Raw genomic sequence first — 22,574 nt, forward strand, 5'->3', positions numbered from 1 at the left:
GTTTCTAATGTTTTTGGTACACTGTGAAATGGAAATGGATACAACACTGTGTTTCTTGTACACAAACTGCTGAACGTGCAGGAACATAATTATTCCTAATATTGGATAGTTTTCCAGCAAATCAAGGTACCAAACGTCTGGGTTTACAATGAAGAAATGTTACGTCGTATTCAGACCTCTTTTACATGATGGAAAGTTTCTCTGTGCATTTAATCACTGAATGCAGAAGTGTAACTGTTTGAACATGTTATCAGTGTTACAAAAGTCTTTTGATTAGTCTGTCAAAATGTCAACTTGATAAGTTAACTAAAGCATTGCAATAAGCATGTGAATCTCACAAAGAAATGTGCAGGACATTTTTCGCCCCAAGAGCAAAAGAAAAATTATAGTTTGTGTAAAGCAGATGAAGCCTATTTAATACTATTATGAATACTGATTTTATTACAATTAAGCACATTTCCCCCTCAAAATTCGCATTTGCTTTACCTCTTGTGCAGTAATGAAAATCTAGACAATGTATATATATACAATTTTTTTTTTACAATCAGCATAAATTCTGTACACCAAATGGAAAGCGATATGTATATATTTATGTATATGTTTGTATGTGTGTGCATATTATATATATATATATATATATACACACACACATATATACATATAGGGGTGTAACAAAACTGAAGGTTCTGTAAGTACCTCGGTTTTAAAGTCATGGTTTGGTACAGGTTCGGTACAGCAGGGGGAAAAACTAAACATAAAATTGTGTCTTGCACATTACTATAATATTAAAGGTTAACAACAGATCCAAATATAGTGTATATATTTAGCGAAAGTGTTCATTTCTCTAGCGAATTAACAAGCTGTTCTGAATGACTTGCCTGAGGTAAATGTAATGCTACATGACATTGTTTACAGTTATTTTATTGATTCCGACTTGAAACACTGATTGAGCGATTACACGAGATATACGTTTCCGTAAGTTGTACTGTATCTTTCAATATACCTTCAGATGTTCATTCATGTTTATTCTGTAACTAGTATTAAAGAGGAAGAGATAATCGCATTCACTTGCACTCCGTGCTGCCGCTTGAACTTAGGCACCTGTACAGCGATCTGTCACACCACATTCATTTTTCATTAATTTTTCTTCATTTTTATTTTATTTTAACAGGGACAATGCACATTAATAATACATACAATATGTAAAATGCATCAGATTTAGCCAACACTGGCTAATTTTAATCTGTAGTCCCTTTTTAGCAGGTTGCAGTTAAGGACAGGAAGAAAAAATATATGAACAAAAAACATTATTACACCAAATTAAGAACAAAAAGAAAATATGAGAGCAGACTACCATACCATATCCATAAGTCAATATATATGATCGCATTAAAGAGAGTCAAAATCAAAATGGATTTTTTTGTTTGAATTTCATGATAAAATGGACAGAATTTGAAAGAGGATACTTTGTTATTGAAAGTAACAAAACGCAGAGTTTATTGTGATTGTTGGTGGTTAGGCTACAACTCTACATCAGACAGGTACCGAAAATTCATGGGACAAATATGTGTACCGTAACACCTAATTACTATTTAGTCATGTCAAGGAAGAAAAATTAGTTTTGTGACATAAGATAAAGTGATGTCAACCTCAACAATGGGCCGGGGCAGCAAGGGGCATTTGGTACGCCATGAGAGTACCATGGTACGTGGGTGGTGTATGGTGATTTTTGGTTCGGTTTGAATGTTGTTACACCCCTACCAAACATGCATACATATATATATTTTTTCTTTTCATTTGGTAGTGAAATTTATCTTGGATGTTTTTTGTGAGATTCACCCCTGCTGTTTCCGCTGGAGCTGGTGGTGTAGCATTCCTGCCACAGTATTTATCATGTTACGGTTCACAAGAGTATTGTGTTGCATTAATAATACTGTATTTTTCTGTTCATCTGTCATTGTCACCAGTCACAACCACAGTAGTGAATTGTGGGGGATGAAGTGTGGTGAATTAAGGCCATTACTGCAATGAATGTACTGACTGCCACTTTTTACTGTTTGATTTGTATAAGATTGGTACCCCAGTGTTCAATCAATACTGTTATTTTACTGACATGCAAACAAGCGTCTTTAAATGTGTTTCGAAAGCAGGGATTGTTATAATCCCTAAAAATGGCTGGGTCACAAATGTCTATCCTACTGTGTCACATCATCTCCAATGCAATAAGGAGGTCAAGACTGCTTTAGTTTGCAAGAATCCAATGCGACAAATAAACAAACTGCAACAGCAATCATAATGTGTGGTTTATTCTTAAAGGCAGATTTGCTTTAACTCATATACTGTCGTAGTTTTAAACATGTTAAACAAAATGCTCTTTCCTGCAGGTAACAATCTTTGTAACTCAAATAAAGTGTTTGGTTTATAACATCAAATGAATATGTTCTCCGTATCCTCAGGAATAATACAGCAGAAAGCCTGCTCAGCTCTAGTCACACATCAGCTGTGTGAAGCGCATAAGGGGAACACAGACTTCCTCTGTGCTCATTTAACACCCGGCCGAAGAGTGCATACAGCCTCCTCTCTTCCTTCTCTCTGCGATGACGCTCTTTTAAAACAAGCTGCCATGCTGCTAGGTGCAGTGGACAGTGAATCTATGAATAACAAAACAGGCATTAAAATACAGCTGAACCACTGGTGAAAGACACTGACCTTTATTTCGTGCTAAACCTCCCAGCCATCAGTTTTTACAGTACCAACAAACTGTGCAGCCAACAGCAGGTTAAAATAAGAAACCTGAGCTGAACAAAGTGTGTACACAAAAATCTAAGTAATACTGTTAGTGCTAATCATAAACAAACATGCAAAATCACCGATTAAAAATGTTGCAAAAGAAAGCGTTATACAATAACTACAATAATCTCCTTATAATTAGAGTTACATAACAAAATAGTTCACAATGACAGTTCAGATATTTGTCGCTGTCACATTGTTGTTCCAAACCTGTATGACTTTATATTTGTTTTGGGTTCCCTGCCACTGTCACCTTCGGCTCGCTCCAGGTGGGGTTTAAAAGACAATTCATTCAGTAATATTGTCAATTTGACTGACACTAACGTATGAGAGCAAAATTTGAACTGACTTTAGCTGAATAATAACACTTTTTTGCAGAGCTGCTTAACAGCTAAAACAGAATTTGTTTCATAATTGATACATTTTGCAACATTAATACTGTTATTTTCCTGTTTATTAATGCAAAGCTGCTTTGAAACAATCCTTATATAAAGCTCTGTATAAAAAAAAGTGACAATTTTGTTTCTGTGGAACACAAAAGGAGACATTTCGAAGAATGTTTTCGCTGCTCTTTTTCATACAGCGAAAGAAGACAATTTCAAGTCTTCTATGATGCATCTCGTCAGGTTTGTCATCAATGATGCCAAATGTCAAGTGAAGCACAAATGAGATTTAAAAGCCATGTTGAAGGGCATGTTTTTTAAAGGCAATAAGAAAGCTATTTTTTAGTTCAGTCATGTGACTTCAGAAGACTTGGAAATATAGTGCACATACTTACATTCTGTCTAACACTGTTTTTTTTGTGAGGTGATACGGGTTTGAAACGACATGAGGGTGAGTCAATGATAACAGTTTTCATTTGTGAACTATTTAGGTGAACTACTGCTTTAAATCTACACTAAAATCTTGCTTTCACCAAACACTAGGGGGCGATCAAGCAGCCAACGTGTCAGGATTAAAGACTTTCATTATAAAAAAAAAAATGTTCAGGACCAAATTTAACCCTAAATTGGTTAACTTTTGTTATGGAAAAAAAAGCATCTACAGAAAATGAACAAAATTAAGCTACAGCTGAAAAGTACAGCTGCTTTTTTCATTTTTGTTTTCTACATTTTTGCTTTCTATTGCTCTCAATTTTGAGTGAAACATCCCAGCCATGAAACACTATTAGCAACGACACCCTCTGCAGTAAAATACCTGCACAAACATTATTAGCCCCATCATGCACTGGTCACAGAAAGGCTTTTATTCAAGCAGCTGAAAAGTCCCAGAAGCCTCTTTGTCAGTAGGCGATATCTTCTGACGCGTAAACTGACCCCTAGCATGGGTTTGTGGCGGGGCTTTCCTCCAACAAAGAGGGGCTGGTCCATTGTTTAGGCTTTTCTCAGTCCTTTCAAGAGGCTGTGAGAAAAAAGTGCTGGGGTCACAAGAAAACTGCACACATTGCTGTCTCTCTCTCCATGGCAACCAGATGTGAGGGATGGTCACTATGGAAACCAGCCATCACAACCATGAGAGGTTTTTTTAAGGATCTCAAAATCTTATGTTATTACTACCCAATGGTTTTGTTGGTAGGCCTAACACTTTATTTTACAGTGTCCTTGTTACATGTTACATGTACTTACTGTAGTGATAACAGTAAATTATGCATTACTGCAAACAACTAACCCTGATCCTACCCTATTGTAAGTACATGTAGTTGATTAATAGTAATACTCAGTACTTAAAGGTGCAGTATGTAAGATTTTTGTCCGCTAGAGGTCGCTAGAGGCCTATTCAAAACAAAAGCGTAGCTTGATGATGCCAAGTTTGAGCGCGAAATCTTGGGACATGTGGTCTTCACCTCAACGGCCGGTGCAAAAGAATCGGGATAGAACTCGGGAAGAAATCATGCTCATGGATGTGATTATTAACGTTATTGCAGTATGAAGTAGAGCAGGACTGAGTGTTGTGGGAGCTGAACGAGGCCGCTGGAGCGATTGCGCAACACACGCCTCACGAGCAGCGAGACTTTTATTATGACACAGTCGCCGGCGCTGCTTCCGCTTTTCCAGTCATGAGTATGAGGTAACACAGCTCTTTTTATCATATTAGATACATTTGAGTGTGTTGAAAATGATGTTATAACGTTACTCTGTGCGTTCGCTCGGTAGCTGCTTTGAGACACTTGTTTGAGACACACTGCAGTAAGATGGATCGATTTTAGAATATCATATTAAATGCTGGATGGCTTGTGTTGATAAATGGCATGCAATTCATTTTAAAACGTATTGTATGATGGAGAAAATTCTGTATTACTGTTACTAAAAATAAAGCTGCATCTGATTATGCTCTTAGCTACTTGACAAAATAGTGTTTTTCTCTGAGGCATGGTAAAGCATGATACTCGCGGAAAATCAAGAAAATTAGATTTAAACAATAAGACTAAATGCGTTGAGCTATATAACAATAATTAGTTTTCTGTCTATAAATGTATCAAAACATTTGTTCCAAAACAAATATTAAAGCGGTTCTCTGGTGTTTCCATGGTTTCTACAAAATAAAACCGGAATCCGAGGGTAATGCGGGTATGACGCAATTGACAGGCGACTCCTCAGGCGTCCAGGAGCCTTGGTTAAAATTGCAATTTTCTCACAATTTACAAATAGTTGGAAACATTTGGGATATTGTAAGTACTCAAGTGAACAAAATATATAAGCCTAGTGGCTTTTGGATATTTTACTGCAAAATTCTTACATATTGCACCTTTAAATGTATAATTACACTGTAACACTGAAACCTCAAAATAAAGTGTAGCCATTTATTTTTAATTTTCTAAAACAAGTATAGATTTTGTCCAATTAAGTAACTTAAATTATAGATAAACCCACAGACAGTCTCAAATGGACTCATATACTAACTAAACAAATATTTAAAAAAGAAACAATCAAACTATCCTGCTAGTAGAGACCTTATGTAGCCTCGCCCCTTTTAGCGCTGCGTGATAACAATGCTTGTGATAAATAACCATTTCACCAACTAATTACTCTTCGACAGTAATGCCAAAGAAATATACAGAGCTACCGCAAAAACGGAAGTTCGAACACAATATTGTAAAGATGGCTGCGCGCTTCTTTCTCTGGCACATAAGGTCTATGGCATCGATATCTATACGTAGATGCCATCGCTCCAGCTCCAGACACATCAGCATTCCCGCCATCTTAGAACGATCAGCGTGTCGTCACTCACAGTAAGAATGATGCCACAACAGAATTTGGTTGTGAAATGGGATAACAGTTAACAGGTGAGAATGTGTTGGTTTGTGTTTTATATATATTAACTCAATATTACAGGTTTTTACTAAGGTACTTTTTTACTTTTACTATACGGTACCTTTTTAATGTCGTGTTAGCTGACACCTTCATCTTGTTGTATTGTGTTAGTTTACGAAAGTCATCTGCTGAAGTCTATTGCAGATAGATATTCGTACATGCGGTTGCAGACGCTCAATCAGCTTGCTCTCAAATGTTCATGGACCGACTTTGACCGTTCCAATATGGCGGATGGCTTATGTATATGAGGCATCTATGTATATATATCTTTGGTCTATAGTATCAAATTTTAAAAACAAAAACAACAACAAAATAATAAAAAGGGTAAAAAAATAGAATCAAATAGCTGCCTTCAATCGTCAGGGTTGCCAGGTCTGTGTAACAAAACTAGCCGATTACACACTGCCAAATAATCAAAACTCAAAATATGCCATCCCATACCTAAAATACACATTTTACAGTCAGTGTTATGCATTATATACACAATTTCAACTTTTTATAAATGAGCTCACAGGAGCTCAAAGGCTTCTTACTAGTTTTATAATTGGTAGAATGTGCAATATCTCAATACAGGCATTTCAATCAAATAAACCTGTGGCAACCGTTTAAATGTAGCCTAATTCCAGAGGAAAACCACAGACTTGGCAACCCTGATGATCAAGATAAGCGCACAGTGGCGTGTAATTAGGTTGTCATTGTGAATGTTGACTCTACAGTTTAGTTATGTACTGCTGAAGAAGAATATTGGTAAAGCTGGGATGAAAATACTACTCGTTTAGCCGGTTTATGAGGCAACTGTGACCAAACCACAACTGCCGTCATTCTTTGTGGAGGCACAAGAATGATAAAATACACAGATAAAATACATAGATCCTTTGCACACCTAATACTGTCCGTTTTGTTACATTAGCACAGTTATAATATCCCAGAGGACTTGAAGGCAGAATACTTCTCCTGGTGGACAGGAGGGGTATAGGTGGAAAAATTAGATGAAAGATAGTTTGGAGAAAAGATTCCAGAATGTAAACCTTTACATCCAAGAATTTAAAAGACAGTCAGGAAACCGTGTTGTGGAAAAGCAAGAGATGAGAAACTCTAAAGTGCTCCAATATGGTGCTGTTATTGAGGGTAGAGGGACACCGTGAACACCAGGACAGAAGAGATGTTAACACCGCGGACTGATGCCTTTCCTCCCCAGATACCGTAGAACTGCAAAGTTATAGGTGGTGGACACAGTATATGTGAGCTGAAGAGAGAAAGACAGAAACATAAGGAAATAAATATGAATATGACCCAGTGACAAGAGACAAATCAGAAAACTGTGGTGTTTGCCTGTGCAAAACCCAACCCACAATGCTACAGGGAGTAATAGGTGGTTGCCAAGGCATAGCTAGGTATTTACTGTTGTTCAGAGTGTTTCTTTTAACCACATTATGAGGTTGCTAATATACTTTATTTTGATACTTTATTTGAACCGATTTATTACCACAAAAAAAGTATCAGATTAATCGTAAAAACAATCGATAATTACTCAATTACCAAAATAATTGTTAAGTCACAGCCCTAGATTAGTTCACCTGCATAGAATTTTGTGACTTTCATTTGAATAAAACACAAATTAATGTCGTGTTAGCTAACACCTTCGCCTTGTTGTGTTATAGGATTAGTTCACTTCGGAATTAAAATTTCCTGATAATTTACTCACTCCATGTCATCCAAGATGTTTGTCTTTCTTTCTTTAGTAGAAAAGAAATTAAGGTTTTTGAGGAAAACATTCCAGGATTTTTCTCCATATAGTTGAATTCACTGGGGTACAACAGGTTGAAGAACCAAACTGCAGTTTCAACGCAGCTTCAAAGGGCTCTACACAATCCCAGTTGAGGAATAAGGGTCTTGTCTAGCGGAACAATCAGCCATTTTCAAATAAAAATAAAAATGTATATACTTTTTGACCACAAATGCTCGTCTTGCACTAGCTATGCGATGTGCCACGCATTAAGTAATCACGTTGGAAAGGTCACGCGTGACGTAGGCAGAAGTACCGATCCAGTGTCTACAAAGCGAACGTCAAAGATTAAGTCAAACGCCCTTTACAAATAAAGGTAAAACAATGATGTCGAAGGATTTTGAAGTTGGATGAGAAAATAAGTTTTTTGCCCTACCGCGGTACTTCTGCCTACGTCACACATGACCTTTCCAAAGTGATTACATAATGTGTGGTGCATCACAGAGCACTGCAAGATGAGCATTTGTGGTAAAAAAAAGTATATAATTTTTCATTTTTTTTTTTTTAAAACGACCAATAATTTCGCTAGATAAGACCCTTATTCCTCGGCTGGGATTGTGTGATCCTGCAATGAAACTGCAATTTAGACCTTCAACCCGCTGTACCCCAGTGAAGTCCACTATGTGGAGAAAAATCCTCAAAAACCTTAAATTCTTAACATCTTGGATGACATGGGGTGAGTAAATGATCAGGAAATTTTAATTCTGAAGTGAAATAATCCTTTAATGATAAACAAAATCCTATGAAAATAATCTGCTTAAGTCTATTGATATAGATATTCATACAAATGTCTAACTACGGCTGCAGTCACAGTCAACTTGCCCTTGAGTGTTCATAGACCAGCTATGACCCTTCCAATATGGTGGACGGTTTACACACACACACATATATATATATATATATATATATATATATATATATATATATATATATGGTTTTTACAACGTTGTTGTGGGGTTACTATGGTGTTGCTATGTGGTTGCGAGTGGTTTTTATCACTTTGTTTGCATGTGATCACAAGTTTTTTTTTTTTTGGGTAGACCACAGAGCCACTTGATTTTTTTTTTTTTTGCCACTGCAAATGTGTTGCTAAGGTCTTTTGAGCTGTTGCTAGAGAGTCGATATGAGGTTGTGGGAGTTCTGAGAAATTTAGCTTAATTTAATAAAAATCACTTTGTAATCTTTAAGAAAGTGCCACTGCTGTTGCTCAGCAGCAGCTCAAATGTCAGACACCTCAGAAAGTCACATGTATTGTCATGACATTTTCACAGTGCTGAAAACTCCCTCCAAACGCAAAATAAGCCTAAAAACAGAATTCTCACAATCATCCAAGTCATTTCTAACGACAACAGAGAACAATAAATCACAGCCAGCCCTTTAATAAATGCAAGAACAGAATTCCTTGACACCTACGTGTATGGCGTCATGAAAACACACTGTAATTGTGTTCTGTTCTGCACACTCACCAGAGCCAAGACTGTCATCCCCGCTCCAGCGAAGGCAGCGATGTAGAGATCATAGGTCAAGAAAAACTGAAAAACAAGTCAGAAACATGACATAATGAACACTCACTGCACAGTCTCAATGTTTGATCTTAGCTTTGGATTTGACAAGGCTTTGAAGAAGGTTTTCTGATGAATTAAGAGATGATATTGAATCGCACACTGCCCGGGGCCATGTCTTACCTCTCTTGTCTTGCACACATTAGACAGGGTCATCCCACAAGCCTTTCCTGGCACTGCGTTCCATGGAAGTAAACCTTAGAGAGACCAAGACAAAAAACACTGTGTAACGCCATGAAAAAGATCAAGGCACAATGATGTTTTATTGAGATCTGTGTCAGTATAAATAACACCACGTTAACAGAACAGAGTTTAACATTGATTCTAAGGCCAGAAATGAATGCAGACACTCAATTTCGAACAAAGCGCAATTCAAGTGTGCCATTCATCACATTGTACACACGTGGGTCAATGACAAATAAAAATGCCCATGATAATGGACAAATCTTTAAAAAATCTAGTTTACACGTCAAGTTCTCTGTGTATTTGGTTTCTTATGGTTATGAACTATTATACTTTTTACAAGAAATTTAATGACCCCAAAAATTTCAATCGAGGAGCCTACAAAAAAAAAAAAAAAAAAAAGTAACAAATATTTTCCACCTTAAATCTTGAAAACAGGTGAGTGTATCCTTCAATCTGTGCTTTTTTAAGGATGCATTAAGAATATCCTTCACCTCCTCCAATAACCCACAATTCTTTTCACATTCTAATTTACAGAAAAATGGAGGAAATTAAGTCGGCATTGAGCTTTCCAGAGTTTAACAAATGTAAGAAAAAAAAATGTTTCAGAGATGAAGGCATTCTTCTTTTTGTTTTGTTTTGTTGTAAATTAACCACATAATGATAAACTGCCTATGATGTAAACCACAGGAAGACCGCAGATGATTCATGCGATTCTTATTCACTGTACTGCATTAATAGAAAGTCAGTTAATACATGCAGCCGTACATTTGAGAATCACCCATAGACTCATAGGCTGCCTGATCGATTGCTAGTGTCTGCCTCGCTGCTGAGTGATTTGCGTCTGTAGCTCCCTATAGCTTTATTTTGAATCTCTATTTACTATCATTCCTTGTTTATTTTGCTAAATATAACTTACTCATCACCATATATCTGATATTTTCTTATATTGCCTATCACATTAATCTGAAATCGCTAGTTTTTAATCGATATCGCTAGCACAACGTATTAGAATTTCGCTAGCCTGTTAACTTGTCAGCGCCAAGGGTTTTTACATGTCATAAATGCAGGGAAACAGACAAGCTGAGGGAGAAGATTTCAGAATTAGAGACACGCATCCAAACTTTAATCAAGGATAGTAAGAATGCAAGGGCTTTAGATACTGTTTTAGATGCGACTAGATTAGTGAACCCTGTACATTTGTTCGGTTCCAGCTGTAGAGCCCATGCAACAGGGCAACTGGGTGACGGGACAAAACGCCGCTGTTCCATTCTGATTAGAACATCAAACAGGTTCTCTCCGCTCAGTGATGCCCCCATTGAGAATCCTGTTTCAAGTGCCTAGTTATTGGCGATTCTATTGCATGGAATGTGAAAATAGAGACACCAGACACCATAGTCACATGTTTGCCGGGAACGAGAGCATCTGACAAAACAAATTTAAAAGTGCAGGCTAATACTAATTGTAAATACTTTAAGATTATTATTCACATCAGCACTAATGATGTCCAACTTTGCCAGTCGGAGATCACTTAAATTAACATTAAAGAGGTGTGTGAACTCGGAAGTATGATGTCAGACACTGTAATTTGCTCTTGCCACCTCCCTGTTCGCCGGAGTGATGAGATTAACACTATCATCACTCAATGGCTGGCTGTCTAAGTGGTGTCTGCAGAATAATATAGGGTTCATAGACAATTGGAAAAGTTTTTGGGGCAGACTTGATCTGTTGAAAAGAGATGGTATCCATCCCTCCTAGGATGGTGCCACTCTTCTTTCTAGTAATATGGTACATACAGTCTTAGAGCTGAGGGGGCCCAGGTCAGGAAGCAGACAAACTGGCTAAACCAACCGTCCGCTGACTGTCTCATAATCACAGAAGTCAGATAAATCCCAACAAAGAGACTCTTTCACCTACAGTAGATATCATCACATAGAGACTGTGTCTGTTCCCCGAATTAGTAAAAACTCCCAAACCCATTTAAGGGTAAACATTTAATTTATGTTCAACGAATAAAAAACAGATATAAAACAGGGGCCGTATTCACAAAACATCTTAAGGCTAAAAGTAGCTCCTAACTTGCCGATTTAGGAGAAACTCTTAAAAATAATGGGCGTGTCAGTCCTAATTTTAGAAGTCCTAAATTTTTGCTCTAAGAGTATTTCACAAAGCATTTTAGTGCTAAAACTAGCTTCTAAGTCTGTGAAACGTTAGGAGTAGTCAAGAGGACTCCTAAGTCACTAAGACCAAATCACACACAGTCCTAATCCACCCAAAGACACTGTACACCATTGAGGGAATAGCGATAGAGCCTTGGGTGCTGAAACTTTTCTTCATAAATGCAATACATTTTGATTTATAGATCTGAATCTATGATGAGACGGCAAAAATAAATCTTTAACAAATAAATAAATTTTATCCAATTACCTGTGGCAGTGGTTTTCATGAGTTCACATTTACAAATGATTGAATAAAGTAAAAAAAAAAAAATTAAAAAATAAGCGTATTTGGTGTGCTGTCCAAGGGGATTGAGGGCTCTGAGCTTGGAATTTAACCCAAAGTTCCCCTCGTATCCCCAGCCGAGAGTGAGGGACGGGGTGGCGGAGGGATGCAGAAAACTATCAAAGTAACTATAGGCGAGTGGGCTCTCGTCTGTGTGTTTATTCCTCTTCTCGTGCTGATTAGAAAGACCATTCGAATGTGTTCCTCCCAAACTTTGTTTATAAAACATAATTTGTCGCTTAAATTCTGCATTCTCTTGAGATGCAGACATCCAAGAGGTGGACAATTAACTGTATATACTAGTTTAATTAGTGACACTTAGCCTACATTCTAAAACCTTTATTTGAATATGGCAACATTTTTATTAAAAAATATTTGTTTGAATAGGGCAACATTTGTATTTTAAAACCTTTTAATATGGAAACATGACACATCATTCTACAATATTTCTATGATTAAATCGCTGACTCCTCCTCCATCAGCCAATCACTGTGTATTCTCCATAGCAACGAGGTCAACCCCGCCCTTACTCTTAGCTTAAGACTTCTCTCTATTCCTTAGTAAAAGTTGGTCTCAGCATCTTTGTGAATAGGTTTTAAGAGAAAACACTTAGCTAAGTGCTAATTACTTACAAAGCACTAAATGGTTTAGCTCCCCAGTACTAAAGTGAACTCTTAATGCAATATAGTCCTTCACGCCTATTGCAATCTCAAAATTCTGACCAGTTGATAATACCTAGAATATCAAAATCAACTGCAGGTGCTAGATCCTTTTCCTATTTAGCACCTAAACTTTGGAACATTCTTCCTAATATTGTTTCGGAAACAGGCACTCTCTGTTTAAATCTAGACTAAAAACGCATCTCTTTAATCTGGCATACTCAAATCAGTTAAATGATTGTTAGGTCATAAATTAGGTCAGCCAGAACCGGAACACTTCCTATAACACCCGATGTGCTTGTTATATCATAAGAGGAATGGCATCTACACTAATATTAGTCTCTCTGTTCATCCTGATGTTTACCGTAGTCAGATGTATCCAGATCATATGGAGGACCTGTGCCTAAACACGAGCACAACATATCCCTTAAGTGTCAGCAGAGACTGTGTCAACTAGATCTTCCCCTGAGAAGGCCTCATCGACACAACAGCCAGTGGCACAGATCCTCAACAAACCCGTCTCCATACCGGCATGATGAATCCAACTAGATGGAGCTGGATTAAATATTTTGAATGTTCCAATCTAATCTAATTTATGACCTATAATGCTGCCTGTAAATCATGCACTGTTCCTGCACTGCCCCCCCCCCCCTCCCTCTCCATTTTGTCACCGGATGGAGTTTGGGTTCCTTGCTGCTGTTGCCTCTGGCTTGCTTAGTTGGGGACACTTTATATTCAACAATATTACTGATCTACCTGCATTGACGCCATTATATGTGAACTGAACTGAGCTGGATGGTGACATCACTGTTTTCTCCAGAGCTGCTGTATAGATAAATGACCTAAATTAATAACTAATGATTACTGAACTTACTTAAGCTGGACAATGACACTATTTTCTTCGAGAGCTGCTGTGCAGCCAATATTATGCTCCTGCTTTCATTGTAAAGCTGTTTTGAAACAATCTGCATTGTAAAAAGCGCTGTATAAATAAAGGTGACTTGACTTCATTGGCTAATGCAAAAAATAACACCTCATGGAAATGCACTTGAATTAAGTGATCTGACACATTTTGGAATACAACAACATGTGAAATCAAGTATTTGTATGCATGTACTACTTCTCTCTGGAGAACTGAACATCAAGGCACTTCAAAAGACTGGCACATCAACAGGACTTTAATAGTTGTTAAAGAGCTGCAATATCAAATGTCTAAGCTGTTGAAAGATAGAACAGATGAATGTATTGCGGGGTCATTACCATACTGTCTGGCATCAATGCACAGCTGGTTGATGCTGGAGGGTGTTTCAGAGAGGATGTGGATAGTGTGACAGGTGTTTGCCATGTTGTAGAAGAAATAGACAGGAATCGCAGAGAGGGAGAACACCAACAACCAGACTACAACCAGGACATATGTGATCACGATGAACTGTGGGAGGAATGCGTACAAATATCAGTTTTGATGCATTTTATTTTAAATCAATAGTTGAAATGAAAAATTTGCACTTATGATTAGTCAAGTGATAAATGTCACCAGGTTTAACATCAATGACAACATGAAACTGAAAATGTGCACCAATTTTGAATATACAGAAGTGTAAATGAGATATGAAAGCTGTACCATAGCCTCTATCATACAGCCTCTGGGAGCTATTCAGGTTCATTGTGTGGAAATTCTTCAAAATTTCTCATTTTGCTTACAGGAAGAAAGTAAAGCATATGCGTTTCTGTAACAACACGAGGGTGCGACATCTTGGAAAATAGCCAACGTAAACTGAAACCTACTACTGAAACCTACTATACGGTTAATGACTCACCGTTGTACTGAGACAGCGACCACAAACTGTACTGCGAAATTCTCCAAACGACTGCCGAACTGCACTGGTGGTGTAAAAGCCTTCAGCCAGCAGGACTATACAGTACAAGAAGAAGAAGGAGGCCAGGCCATAGATAATGTACTGAAAATACTCAATACTACAAGAGAGAGAGAAAAGACACGTTCTCAATAAAAAGATGTTAAAATGCCTGATCGTTCCGCACATTAAAACATGGGCTGCTGCTTCAAAATTACTTTTGACACCTTAAAATGCTTTAATCAAACTTCCCTTTTCATTGAATTTTTATTGTGAAGCTTTTTATTAAAAGCAAATAAATTGTAAAACTGAAATAGACTGATTAGAACTGGCACGCACAGGTACGCTAGGGTGATGTAGTCCTGATGGTCACGGGTGAAGTAAGTCTCGATGAGTCTTTCGCTCTCTGTAAGGGCCTGATGTCCACAGCCACAGAACAGAGCAATGCCAGAGAAACACAGTAGAGTGGCCACTAGAGAGACGTATGGCACTCCTCCCAGACAGCGCATACAGCATTCATAACAACCTGAGATTTATAACAAAGGCATATGAAGGGTCAGTTTATGTCATTTTCAGATGGTTTACCTTATCACACATTTAGACCTTCACACATCATATTCTCCTCATCTGTTCAAATGAGGAACCAACTAATATAACACCAGTAAATTATGCAAGTGCTGCGAGGAACTGTGTTAGGTCCTCTACTGTTTTCCTTATACAAGGTGCCCCCTTGGAAATATTACTTGTAAACACAAGATTAGTTTCCATCGTTATGCTAATATATTATGTATTTCTTCTACAAATGTCTAAATTATCCAAATTAACAGTGCATTAAAGGGTTAGTTCACTCAAAACTGAAAATTCTGTCATTAATTACAGACCTTCGATCATCTTCGGAACACAAATTAAGATATTTTTTATAAAATCCAATGGCTCAGTAAGATATTTTTGATAAAATCCAATGGCTCAGTAAGGCCTGCATCACCAGCAATAACACTCCTCTTTTCAATGCCCATAAAGCTACTAAAAACTTATTTAAAACAGTTCATGTGACTACAGTGGTTCAACCTTAATATTATAAAGCCACTAGAATACTTTTGTGTGGCAAAAACAACCAAATAGCAGCTTTACTAAACAATATCTAGTAATGGGCGATTTCAAAACACTGCTTCATGAAGCTTCGAAGCTTTACGAATCATTTGTTTCGAATCAGTGGTTCGAAGTGCGCATCGCAAAACACTTTTGACGTAACGAAGCCTCGTTTATTGAAATCATGGGATTCTGACACTCTGAACCACTGATTCGAAACAAATGATTCGTAAAGCTTCATGAATCAGTGTTTTGAAATCCCCCATCACTAGATATTCTGGAATAAAGTCACTATTTTGTTATTTTTGGTGCACAAAAAGTATTCTTGTCACTTTATAATATTAAAGGTGATAGAGAGGATTTTTTCGTCGACTGAGAATCCAAAGACTGTTACTGAGTTTTTGAAATGAGCGCATGCGTAAGAACAACAACCTCCTTCACAGCTCACTTCAAAGGAACGCCTCCCAAAACTCGTGCACGAGTATTGGAACACGAGTGTTTACCACCGGCATTCGCTGTGTCGTGTTAGTGGATTCATTATGTCGGACTCACCGCAGGTAACTCATAATCTGCAGTTGTTATTCCTGTCTCCTGACAAAAACATTGCATGCAGCGCCTGTGGAGTGTGGAAAGTTACTGGAGCGCGCAACCGAGCACGTCTCGCACAAGGAACGTCATGGCAGTGATTGACAAGCCAGAGGGCCAATCGTTTATGCGATGATCGCGTAAACGATTGGCTGATGTTTTTAAGGCCCTACCTCGTGCACAGATGATGTATATTAATATTATTCCTTTCAGTGCACCTAATAAATAGTCTTTTATCAGTTAGTAAAGACAGTTTCAAGTAATATTGCAAAAATGTATAAAACAAAACATCCTATTTAGCACCTTTAAGGTAGTCACATGAACTGTTTTAAATATGTTTTTAGTAGCTTTATGGGCACTGAAAAGAGGAGTGTTATTGCTGACGATGCAGGCCTTACTGAGCCATTAGATTTGATCAAAAATATCTTAATTTGTGTTCCGAAGATGAACGAAGGTCTTACCGGTGTGGAACGACATGAGGGTGAGTAATTAATGACATCATTTTCATTTTTGGGTGAACTAACCCTTTAAAAACAAATCTGATGAAATTTTTGTCCATCCCAGCCAGAGTTACTTCACCAGCTCCGGTCTGATCCAGCCTCACTTGTGATCACTGCTGATGACACCAACAATAGATGGACTTAGAAGACTGCCATTATATTATACAGCAAATTCGATCACAATTTGTTTTTACTGCTTCAATAATGCGTTGAAAGATAGCCTAATTTCAACTGTTTAACTGAACACATGACATGTACTAACTTAGAGCAATATATTATTGTTATATGATATTATTTTGTTGCTAGAGAAGGATGGAAATCATATGAGTCTGATTATTTTCAAGGTTATCTCCAACACCTCACCACCGATGCAGTTTCTTGATTTAATGCCAGATTCACTAGGGCCAAACGACATCAGTGAAACATGCATTTTTGTAAAGCTGCTTTAAAACAATATGTATTGTATACAAATATAACTTGTATTGAATATAGCAAAAGTGTAACCCTAAAAGACATTTCTGGAGCACTGGTGCTAAAAAAATATAGCCTATTAGACTCCACAGTGTTGTTAGGTTTGTGTCATTAGTAGTAATGCCTAAGTGAAGCATCCATACTATTGCTCAGAGTAAGTGATTTGAATAAACCCTAAGAATTCAACCTTGGTGTAGTAAATAATATACACTAATAATATACACTGCAAACAGTGCTCATTCAAATCCAAAACAATAATAAGCTCATACTGTCATAGACATCTATTCACAATCCATTCACATGTGCCAAATCTGAAACACTGCGACGTTCCTTCGCAACAAAGCAGCAGCTGCAGCTAAGAGCGTGAGTCTGTGCGGATAAGTGTAAGTGGGCATTCTTCTTCCATCCGTATCATGTGCTGGTGTGGGGGTGGGTGACGGAGCTGGTCTGTACCACGGCATGTGGAGTGTGAGAAAATAAGGAGGACCAAGAGCCAGAGTGTCTCTTTTTGTGGCTGCACTGACAATAGCCTTTGTCTCGATGCCACACAAGGGCCAGCAATGACAAGCAAACAAAGAGCCGGTGCCACCTCAGCCCCCAACAGACTGACTGAAATGAGTAAAGGGGAGGAACCAGATTGAATACAGCGGGGGGAAGATTTGGGATGGAGCTGGGGGTGATAGTGCACGCGAGCATCGGCAGAATGCCGATGGTTAAAAGCCCACTTGGGGTCACGCACGTTGTTTTATTTATAAACAGAGGAATATCGGTTTTATTTTTGGTTGTTTCGTTTACATCTTTATTTGAAATATTATTTCATGATCATGTGCAATAAAACATTTTTAATTAAATACGCTGTGACTCAGCACAGTGTTGCCAATTTAGCTATTTTGTCACTAGATTTAGCGACTCCCTCGTTCCTTTTGAGACTTTTTTCAAAAGCCTAGTAACAAATCTAGCAACTTCTTGGACAAACATTATCTAGATTCTTATCTCATTCACTGATTTATATTTATATAAATCAGTGAAATCACCATTATGACGTCATCTAGCGATTTAGGGATCGGATTTAGCTACTTTGAACTGAAAGCAGTTGGCAACACTGACTCAGCAGTACCATATTACAAAACTTTAAGCAGTGAGACATTTAAATAATTGCAATATGAAGCAGCACAACTGTTCTCAACATTGATGATAATCAGAAATGTTTCTTAAGCAGCAAATCAGCATATTAAAATGATTTCTGACAGATCATGTGACACTGAAGACTGGACAAATGATGATGGAAATACATCTTTGATTACAGGAATAAACTGCATTTTATGTTAAAAGTATTTCACAACATTACTATATTTGATAAAATAAATGCAGCCTTGGTGAGCAGAAGAGACTCAAAAATAACTCTTCTTACAGACCCCAAACTTTTTGAACAGTAGTAAAGTTGGTTAAACCTAAAGAAAAAACTTGAAGTCTTAAATCCAGCAGTTATTCAGAGTAGAATAAAACTGCACCAGTAAATATATCCAAATATCAAAGAAAGTGCCATTTCATTTTCAAGAAAGACAGCACAAGCAAAACATTTCACATTAGTTTTGAAATGTTAAGACATATATACTGTTCAAAAAGTGTTGTGCCACTATGTGGTTGATGATGTTTGTAGTTAATGTGATGATCTTCACCTGTGTGAGGAACTGACTTCATACATCCACTAAAACTCAGCAAAACACAAGCTGATCAATAAACACTGAGCTAAAACAATGGACAGAAATTAGTTCTGAGAAAAGCACCTGCAGCTTTTAAGAGCAGGAATTTAGAAGCTATCTATTGCATTGACATTCAAACACTTTCAAATATGTAGTACTTTTTGGAGCCATTGGATATGCAAGTATATCACTGTCATGCATTGTTCAGCTTTCTGTGCACTAGTTTATCAAGATACAAGTAGCATTTTTCAAATCATATACAAAATAGCTCAAAATATCCCCTTTAAACAGTAGAAATGCTGAACTTACCCATGTCTGTAGGCAGCGGTGCTGAGCTTCAGTATAATGCCACAGACTGCTCTCACAGTCTCCTACACAGTGAACACAGACTCAAAGACCAACCTTAAGAAACAATGTGTCTTTTCAATGGACTGGCTCAGAGTTCAAGGAGCAGACTGACAGGGTCATGATGCAGAAACATTTCAAAATGTTCCCTTAAAATAAGTGCCTCTGATTTGCATTGTATCAGCAGCTTTAAGATGCAAAGTGTTTGATAAAGAATTACATGCCACTTTTAGCTCAGTTATAAACAGAAGAGAATTTAGCTCATTCTGTGATCAAATCAATTGCTGAGTGTTAAATTTTAATTTTACTAAAAGTTTAATGTGTCTGTAATTTTTATTTACCTAAATTTTAGTTTACTGTTTGTAAACTTTAGCCTATAACTGTGGGAAAAAAGGTAGTGCTAATGAGCTAAAATCTTCAGTGTGTATTCAGACTACATTCGACTCACTGCTGACCTCTAATGTTCACACGTGAACGTGTTTTAGAGCGCCTTCATTAGATTAGAAGCAGTGTTGGTTCCAAATTACACGACAGAATTTGTAATTAGTAAAGTAATACATTACATTGCACATTTAAGGAAATATAATCTGAATACATTTTCATTACTTTTGACCTAAAACTCATTTATCACATTGAGTGAATTTACATGCACGTTCTTAACCCGATTATGCTAAATAAACCAACAATGCACGTGGTCATGTAAACGCGTTTACCAGTTTTCCTTTATCGGAGTAAGGTCATAAACGGCTTAAAGGGTTAGTTCACCCAAAAAATAAAAATTCTGTCATTAATTACTCAACCTCATGTCGTTCCAAACCTGTAATACCTTCATTCTTCTTCAGAATACAAATTAAGATATTTTTGATGAAATCCATGAGCTATCTGGCCTCCGATAGACTGCAACATTATTACCACTTTCAAGGCCCAGAAAGGTAGTAAAGACATCATTAAAATAGTACATGTGACTACAGTGGTTCAACCTTAATGTTATAAAGCGACAATATTTTTTGTGTTCAAAAAACTTACAAAAATAACATCTTTATTCAACATATTATCTCTTATGTGTCAGTCTCCTACGCTATTCACATAGTAAACACAGTGCAGCGCTTCCGGGTTCTACGTAAGAACATCTGTGTCCTGGTTAAAATAGCTGATTTCTCTGGATTTAAACATTGTTGGAAATGTTTGGGATAATTTAAGTGCACAAGTATAAAAAACATTGTTTTAGTAGGGTGACCAATGCATCCACTTTTTTTCCGGACATGTCCTGGTCGGAATTGCGTTCCAGGGCCATCTTGATCCAACTGAAAAACGGCACTTTAACTTTCCGAGTTAAAGTTGAAGGGGCTTAAGCCATTTCAATCCAGGACATGTCCGGGAAAAAGAGGACGTATGGTCACCCTATGTTCTAGTGATTTTTGGATATTTTAATCTAAAAATCTTACATATTGTACCTTTAATTCTCTTGAACCTTTATTTAACTGACAAAAATACAAAGAAAATTTTTACATTTTTTTCACTGGCCAAATTAATTGTATTTTGTAAATATAATCAAATTTTGAAAAAATTAACAGTGGAAAGATTACATAATATCTAAGTTAAATTGTTTTAAAACAGTCCACAATTAGCAGGTGAATTGGTAATAGGTGAGGATATCGTGCCAAATTTCATGAGAGAATTGTCAAACAATTAAAAAAAATCACATTTCTCAATGCAAGATAGTAAAGTATGGTTTTTTTACCATCTACCATACATAATATTGTGAAAAGATTCAGGGAATATAGAGAAATCTCAGTCCGTGTAGGGCATGGCAGGAAACTTTAGTTGAATGTGCGTGACCTTCGACCTCTCACATGGCACTGCATGAGAAACCATCATGCTGCTGTGTTAAATATAGCCACATGGGCTCAGGAGTACTTTGGAAAACCATTAACACAGTCTGCCGCTGCATCAAGAAATGCAACTCGAATCTCTGTTACACGAGGAGAAAGCTATACATCACTTCTATGCAGAAAGGCTGCTGAGTTCTCTGTGCCTGAGCTCATCTCAGATGGTCTAAAAGACAGTGGAAATGTGATCTGTGGTCAGATGAATCCACATTTAAACTTGTTTCTGGGAAAAATGGAAATCGATTTCTTAGTCCTCACTCAGTAGAAATCGCATTCCGGGGGGGTTGGGGGGGGGGGGGGGGGGGATGGGAATGTGGGGGCACCGCGATGCAACCACAAAGGGCACTTTCACTTTTGCGATCAAAGTGGCAGGGGCCCAAAACACTTGTTAAAAGTGAAAATGATTTCTGTAAATGCAGTGATCAGATGGTGTGTGTGTCTCAGTATTCAGTGATAGTCACATGACTAGTGTCTGGTCTATGTGTGCAATTATTCCATGAACCTGGAAGAACTTTAGTATAAGTATAAAATAAAAAAGTAGGTAGATTCAATGAATTATGAATAATTTATTGCCACTGTGAGAATAACATAATCATGTAACAAATAAAAAGTAACTGTAGTCGGATTATGAGTATTTTAAAATGTAATGTAATCTAGATTACATGTAATCAGTTACTACCAGCACTGATTAGAATATATAGCAAATGCTAGTGAAAAAACAAACAATCATCAATGTTAGTGAAATTCATTCTTTTGCGTTATTGAAAAGTGTTCATTCCACTGTTCACATAGTTTTGTTGTGGCAACAACAGAACATCACAGCATTCTGAGGCCATAACATATTAAAGGTCCCGTTCTTCGTGATCCCATGTTTCAAACTTTAGTTAGTGTGTAATGTTGTTGTTAGAGTATAAATAAAATCTGTAAAATTTTAAAGCTCAAAGTTCAATGCCAAGCGAGATATTTTATTTAACAGAAGTCGCCTACATCGAACGGCCAGTTTGGACTACATCCCTCTACTTCCTTCTTTAATGACGTCACTAAAACAGTTTTTTGACTAACCTCCGCCCACAGGAATACACAAGAGTTGCGTTTGTAGAGTGTGTTTGTCGCCATGTCGTCGAAACGCTGTTATTTTCATCCCGCAGTCCAATCACCGGGTCTGATTCCGGCTCAAATTGATAGGGTAAAATTAAAGACATGTTTACAATAACACTGAGCGCGCGCATCTCCACGTTATGGTAAGAGGCGTGACTTTTCCGGGCACGGTGCGCTCAGAGCTGTCGAATCACAACACAGGAACCGCTGGCACAATCAGAACTCGTTACGTATTTCTGAAGGAGGGA

At 37.4% G+C, this 22,574-nt stretch overlaps 1 protein-coding gene across 5 annotated transcripts; it reads right to left on the reverse strand.

Moving 5' to 3' along the window:
• Window positions 1-1,453: 1,453 nt before the first annotated feature.
• On the reverse strand, window positions 1,454-20,230 carry plp1a (proteolipid protein 1a). Of its 5 annotated transcripts, none has more exons than XM_048175709.1 (8): window positions 19,304-20,230; window positions 14,986-15,172; window positions 14,611-14,767; window positions 14,054-14,222; window positions 9,573-9,646; window positions 9,354-9,419; window positions 3,988-4,191; window positions 2,515-2,651 (listed from the first exon to the last, which is right to left on the reverse strand). In XM_048175709.1, the coding sequence occupies exons 1-7, from the start codon at window positions 19,305-19,307 to the stop codon at window positions 4,036-4,038; spliced, it is 813 nt and encodes a 270-aa protein (XP_048031666.1). In that variant the 5' UTR covers window positions 19,308-20,230; the 3' UTR covers window positions 2,515-2,651; window positions 3,988-4,035. The 5 variants fall into 5 exon arrangements, 3 of the variants coding, with proteins under 3 accessions (XP_048031665.1, XP_048031666.1, XP_048031667.1); XR_007182676.1 differs by lacking the exon at window positions 3,988-4,191 and adding an exon at window positions 6,163-7,347 and having other exon boundaries at window positions 2,516-2,651; window positions 19,304-20,223; XR_007182675.1 differs by lacking the exon at window positions 2,515-2,651 and adding an exon at window positions 6,163-7,347 and having other exon boundaries at window positions 4,057-4,191; window positions 19,304-20,223.
• Between the last annotated feature and the right edge of the window lie 2,344 nt (window positions 20,231-22,574).

The sequence above is a fragment of the Megalobrama amblycephala genome, linkage group LG23 (genome assembly GCF_018812025.1).
Source record: "Megalobrama amblycephala isolate DHTTF-2021 linkage group LG23, ASM1881202v1, whole genome shotgun sequence".
Classification (NCBI taxonomy): domain Eukaryota; kingdom Metazoa; phylum Chordata; class Actinopteri; order Cypriniformes; family Xenocyprididae; genus Megalobrama; species Megalobrama amblycephala.

Bases quoted from the DNA above. Each gene is read 5' to 3' on its own strand.
- plp1a (XM_048175708.1), bottom strand. The intron at 14,768-14,985 runs GTGCGTGCCAGT...TCTCTCTTGTAG, and splicing joins TACATCACCCTAGCGTACCT to TATTGAGTATTTTCAGTACA. The intron at 2,652-9,353 runs GTGAGTGTGCAG...TGTTATTCATAG, and splicing joins GGATGACAGTCTTGGCTCTG to ATTCACTGTCCACTGCACCT.